The sequence below is a fragment of the Solanum tuberosum genome, unplaced genomic scaffold (assembly GCF_000226075.1).
Source record: "Solanum tuberosum cultivar DM 1-3 516 R44 unplaced genomic scaffold, SolTub_3.0 scf00020, whole genome shotgun sequence".
Taxonomy (NCBI): Eukaryota; Viridiplantae; Streptophyta; class Magnoliopsida; order Solanales; family Solanaceae; genus Solanum; species Solanum tuberosum.
This window is the reverse complement of record NW_006238946.1, coordinates 2,787,157-2,793,412: the sequence shown is the minus strand read 5'-3', so window position 1 is coordinate 2,793,412 and position 6,256 is coordinate 2,787,157. Positions and strand designations below refer to the sequence as shown.

Here is a 6,256-nt window from a genome sequence, read left to right as displayed (position 1 = left end):
CTTCAAAGCTCAATTTTAAAATTTGATGTGCCACAATGTGAATTGTCTCGAGTGAATAATATATTAAAAGACTCGAAGCATCGAGAGCAGTTCATATCTGATATTCGAAATTGTTTAGAGGAGATGTAAGTTGATCGAAACTGAAAAATAATACATATTTGTAAATATTGTATAAATAACCTATATAAATATATCATGTATATACATCTCCAATACATAATTATACATCATATATATACACAATTATATCTGTCATTTGGTCACAAAAGTAAGGGTATTTTTGTATCAAAGCCCATAATTCCATAACGCTTTCCCGCCAAAACGGGTGACAGTTGAACTCCTCTTCGTTAAAAGGGTATAGAGTGGGCCCTATCTTCCAAGATCTAACGGTTGACAATTGCCCTCATTTAAGTGGGGCCCATCCAAGTTGATTAATACTCCCTCCATCCCTATTTAGTTGTCCACTTTAAAAATGACACATATTAAGGCAACAATGATTAGGATAGTGAAATTACAATTTTGCCCTTATTAATTATGATTCCAAAATAAATTTATTCAAGATAACTAATCAATATTGGGGGAAGTTTAAATTTTCAAGAAGTTTAAATGAGGGTATAATAGGAAATTTTTTTTTGTCCTTTCTTGATTTGTCAAAATGGACAAGTAAATAGGGACGGAGGGAGTATAAAGAAAGATTTTTGTTTTCCAAAAATAGTCACCAATAACTATTCTAGACTTTCATATATGAAATTTTAAATTGTAGGATAATGATTAATTTTTTTTAACATAAAGTCGAAAAAGTCTGAAAAGGATAAAGTGTTCGGAGATACTTTTAGCCACCGGAGGACCGACTCAATGAGCACCTTTGGGCGGTGCTTTTTCGAACACCTTACCCCTAACCTCACAAGGGGTAGGAGGGTTGTTTCTGATAAACCTCGACTCAAGTAGAGATGAAAAGGAAGCAATAACAAAACACTAGTTGAGTTCAAACCAATAAAAAGAATGAAGGACCTAGTAAATTGAACCGTACAAAATTGTAATGTTGATAATCTTTCCTAAAATTTATCTAAATTAAACTCTCCTCTAAGCAGTCACTGTTTGTTTTTGAGCATAAGTTATCCCTTTCTCAATGCTAGCTTTCAACTCTGGCTTTAGAGCTTCCAATGCCTTTTGTTCATACTCAGTTAATCCACGGAGATCAGATGAAATCAAAGCCTCGACGCCATTCCTTCCTAGTTTAACTCTTGATGCAAAGAATGGAAGTTCCGTCAAGTCAGATTGCACGTAAGAACACTCGTAAACATCAGCATCACCATCAAGGGCACGAAGTGAGGATTCGATAAATCTAGCTGCTGCATATGCCATTGACAGTGTTGCAGATCCTGCTCCAGCCTTTGCCTCAACGACCTCGGTCCCAGCATTTTGGATCCTCACGGTTAGTTCCTGCACTTCTTCTGCGGTGAAAGTAGTTGATGGTCTTGTCTTTGACAGCAAAGGCAGAATTGTTATCCCTGCGTGCCCACCAATCACGGGGACGTCAACGTCTATGAGTTTCAGGTTTTTCTTCTGCGCGACGAACGTGTTTGCCCTGACAACGTCCAGGGTGGTAACACCAAAGAGTTTTTTAGGATCATAAACACCCTTTTGCTTCAGAACCTCGGCAGCAATCGGCACTGTGGAGTTGACTGGATTGCTGATAATGTGGATAAAGGCATCTGGGCAGTTGTCAGCAACAGCCTCAACCAAGCCTTTCACAATATTAGCATTAATGTTGAACAAGTCGTCTCGTGTCATACCAGGCTTTCTCGGAACGCCAGCTGGTATGACAACTACGTCTACACCTTTCAAAGAATTGGCCAACTCAGAAGCTCCCGTAAAGTCAAAAACCTGAGCGGGAGTGTTGCAATGGCTGAGATCTGCTGCGACTCCTTTGACATTTGCAATATCATAAAGGTGCAACGATGATACTAGCGGCGACATCTTAATCAGAAGAGCTAGAGACTGGCCTATACCGCCAGAGGCTCCAAGAACAGCCACTTTATAAGATGCTTGGGGCTGAACATGGTTCCAAGATCTCTGCTTTTCGTTTCGGGCTTTAGGAGTAATGGATTGTCGAAGAGCTGCAACACTTTCATTTCCTAGAAATGACGACTCGGATTCACATCGTACAAATGCCTCTGCCTTAAGGCCACTGAAATTCCTAAGGTAGTTCCTGGTATTGTATTTCACAATGAAGGCTTTTGATTGTAATTTTGGGCTCGCTATGGAGCCAAAGGATGTAGCGGAACCAACTGAGAGAGTAGTTGCTGATGCTGCTGCCATTTCACCCACTGCAAAAAGGATCGTTGACATTAATTCTTCTATGCATTGTAAGACGGGATTTTAGAACATACATAGGAGAAAATTCACTGATAATCGATGAATATTAATTGCAAACCACAATGAATAGATGGACAACTGATTACTTGGTGTCACACAACCTGGAAATAAACTCTCCCTCTGACCAATAAAATTGATCTTCTAACCATCTCAGTTCCTCGAAGAGAACTCGACCTCCTTCCTTAAATGAAATATTTCTCCCTTCAACAGTTAAAATTAATATACACTAATAATTCTGCTTTATATTTAATTTTGATATCTTACCAACTACTTATTCTACTTTTTACATTTCAAAACATGTTCTAAACACATTTCTACCAAACACAGTATAATGATCTACTTAAGCATTTTCTCTTATTGTTCCAATTTCATCGGATGTCCCCAAAGGGACACTTCAACACTTTACTCTTAGAAACCAGCAAAGGCTATTTTCGGTTGTTAATAAGATTTGTCGAAGAAATTAAAAGAAAAGGGTGGTCATTGCTTCACGAGCCCCCCTAAACCAGGGAAAAAGAAAGAAAAAAATTTCCAACTAGTGTAAAATCATCGAAAAGGAGTTTGAGCCTAACAAAGAAAAATAGTCAAATAAGATGTTTAACAAACAATGCATCCAAGGTCATACATTTATTATCCAAATCAAGTTATAGAAGACACTTTTTGAAATGTTTACGTTCGCAAACAACTGTATTAAATCTTCTCATATGAACGGAACACCAGTAGAACATATAAGCCAACTATTCAGCTCAGCACAAAAGACAGGAAAAATACAGCATCAGCAATTTTGAAAGATTGATGACAGATTCCATAAGTGTAACTATATCATTCATATTAGACATAATACATAAACGTTTCCCTTTAACTTGGCATCAACTAATATCTATGCCTTCCAACTTTGGGGTATGTACTGTATACACTTAACTGTATAAAGTTGAACAAGTAGACACACGCGTCCTAACAATTCGCGTGAGATACCCTCGAAGTGTAATTGAACAGCTTTGCAGAAATCCTAAAAGGACTAACAGCTGAGAGAGAATTCTCCCAAAGTTAAGGCTGCTGGGAATGGGATATCCTCTTTCTTTGTTAATATCGTGATGTCTGGACCAACTTGCACGCAGCCCGACTAATTCCTCAGGTACTTGCTACCTCCCACTACCATCGGTACCAGGTAACCCTATCCACCAAACAAAGCTTGGACACATTGCCTTAAATAAATTAACTTTCTTTGTGGTGTTTGGGTCAACTTGCACGCACCTCGATTAATTCCACAAATACCTACTACCTCCCACCAACATAGATACCAGGTAACCCTATCCACCAAACAAAGCTTGAACACATTGCCTTAAATAAATTAACTTTCTTTGTGGTGTCTGGACCAGTTTGCACGCATCTCGATTAATTCAACGGGTACTTACTACCTCCCACCAACATAGGTATCACCAACATAGGTATCAGGTAACCCTATCTACCAAACAAGCTTGAACACATTGCCTTAAAGAAATGAACATTCTTTGTGGTGTCTGGACCAGCTTGCACGCCACAACTACTTACTACCTCCCACCAGCATAGTACTTTTATTATTTCTGTCTTTCTTGTTATCTAAAGAACTCACAAATCAAGCTAACCCCTTAAATAAATTAACTTTCTTTGTGGTAAATACAGCCTTTAATTGAATAATCAAATGAAAAGATTCAAACTTTATTCTTCTTTTCATTTTTCAAGAACCCCCCCTTTAGCCTAACACAGACAAAGAACATCAAATATAGCAAAATTCTACATAAAATTGACAAATTACACCAAAATGGCACAAGAAAATAATCAAGAAATCAATAAAAAATTCAAGAAAATATCATATATAATCACAATACAATATTACCTCAAATTCTCAGAAATTTTACTGATTTTTTCTTCACTTCTACCTATAAGATTATAAAATTCGGAGGTTCCGAGGCAGATAACTAAGAATGTTCCTGAAGATATGGGGAAGGAGTTTTACCAAAACAAAGATATTTGAAGGAGGGTAAAATAGTCTTTTTAACTTGGTGGGAAAAAAATGAAACCATAATGATTTTTTTTAAAAAAATAATACAATAAAATATGACGAAGTATTTACATCATATCAATAAATATATACATAATATGACATGTAGTAAATAATTATTGGTTAATTGTAATTAATGACTTAATATATAGTTAGTCTTTTCATTCAGACATCAATTTAAGTTTTGTTTTAGTTGAACACTTCTATTTCTTAATAAAACGTTGTGATAGAACATTTTCAGTTAAATTTTGGATTTTATCTTTGTGTGTGTTCGTTCTTATTTATCTATTAATAGTTAAGTTAACCATGTAATTATATCGTGTTATTTAATTATATTGCATTCGCCTTGATAAGTCGTAAAAGTTCGAGCATTTTTTACTTGAGGTTGATGTGTATGACTAAAGAGATGAAATCTTTTATATGATTAACTTAAATTACTAGTAGATAAATAAAAATACATGTAAATAGAATTCTAAAATTTAAATTAAAAGTGTGTAATTGAAATTTTTATACTTTATATACTTATAATAAAAGGGGGAAACGATTAACCAATTGTAAAGCATATCTAACATGGCATATTAAATAAACAATTTAGATTGTTGTTAATTAAAAAAAACACAAAAGTTGATGAATTTCCCATACTAGAAAGGGAAAAAAAGACAAAAAAATTCATAAATAACAATATTAGTAATCGTTTTTATGTAAAAAAGAAAAAAAAAGAATATTCTAACAAAGTCAAAGAAATGGATGTCAATTTTTATTTTTATTTTTTTGGAGCCACGTTTCAAGTAAGTTGGAATTTTCTTTGTAAAAAGAATATAGATGCAAATAATATACTAGAATAACTTTTTTTTATGTATAACGTAAATTACGCTAACATTATATACCATGTAATTTCTTTATCTTGATAAAGGACCCCTATATTGGATCTTAGCCACAAACCTTAATGACTTAATATTTATAAAATTGTTATCTCAAAGTGAAGTCAATATATATATATATATATGGACTTTTGGCTGTCATGCTTCGTAATATTTCTCACATAGACTTTGGTTTATCTTTTTCACATTTCAACTAAACTAAACGAGTATTTTCTTCTTCTTTTTTCTCATTTAAACAACTAGAACAAGATTTGGTGACTTGATTAATGGAATCATAGGTTATACCATTACTAGTTACTTGAGGCTAGATACTATGCTTTATTTGTCGCTTTCTTCAGCGGTGATTGCCATTTTTTGCGTGGACTGTAGGGATAGTTATCTTTCATGCTATATTTCAAGTTGCTGTTTTAGAGCTGTGGGTCAGCGTATGTGTAACATCTCGCAACTAGAAAGAACTAGAAGGAAGTTTAAAATCTGGAAATAGTTACTTTTGGAAAGAATGAGGAAATTTGGAAATTTTTAAGTAAGTTAAAGTGAGTTTTTGGTCAACTTCAAACGGCTATAATTCCTAGCTCAGGATGAGTTATGTGTGATTCCAGATATGATTGGAAAGCCCTTGGAATGATCTTTCCAACGCCGCCAAGTTTACGCGATTCTGAGTTCATATGAGTGAGTTATTCCCTTTGGAAGTTGGGCTGTTGGATTAAGGAAATGTCCAATCCGGAATTTTTAAGGGGTATTTTTAGTCTTTTCATTGCCCTATTATTTTAATCCGTTTTTTAGGAGTTTAATATGGGTCAAATCAGATTTTAGTCAGTTTTAGAATTTGGAATTTCACGCTAGGGCTAAGGAGAAAGGGGAAGAGAATAGAAGAAGGAGAAAAGGGCAAATTCATCAAGATCGATCAAGAAAGTTGGTGTTTCGCCAATGGTTTACTTCTACCTGGTATGTGAGGCTC

The 6,256-nt window shown here is 34.9% G+C and overlaps 1 protein-coding gene across 1 annotated transcript; it reads right to left on the bottom strand.

Moving 5' to 3' along the window:
- Nucleotides 1–945: 945 nt before the first annotated feature.
- Nucleotides 946–4,353, bottom strand: LOC102586760 (malate dehydrogenase, chloroplastic-like). The gene is made up of 2 exons (XM_006340839.2): nt 4,253–4,353; nt 946–2,330 (listed from the first exon to the last, which is right to left on the bottom strand). Exon 2 carries the CDS (start codon nt 2,320–2,322, stop codon nt 1,084–1,086), a length of 1,239 nt encoding a protein of 412 aa, XP_006340901.1. The 5' UTR covers nt 2,323–2,330; nt 4,253–4,353; the 3' UTR covers nt 946–1,083.
- Between the last annotated feature and the right edge of the window lie 1,903 nt (nt 4,354–6,256).

Excerpts from the sequence above, each read along its gene's own strand:
- LOC102586760 (XM_006340839.2), bottom strand. The coding sequence starts at position 2,322 with ATGGCAGCAGCATCAGCAACTACTCTCTCAGTTGGTTCCGCTACATCC.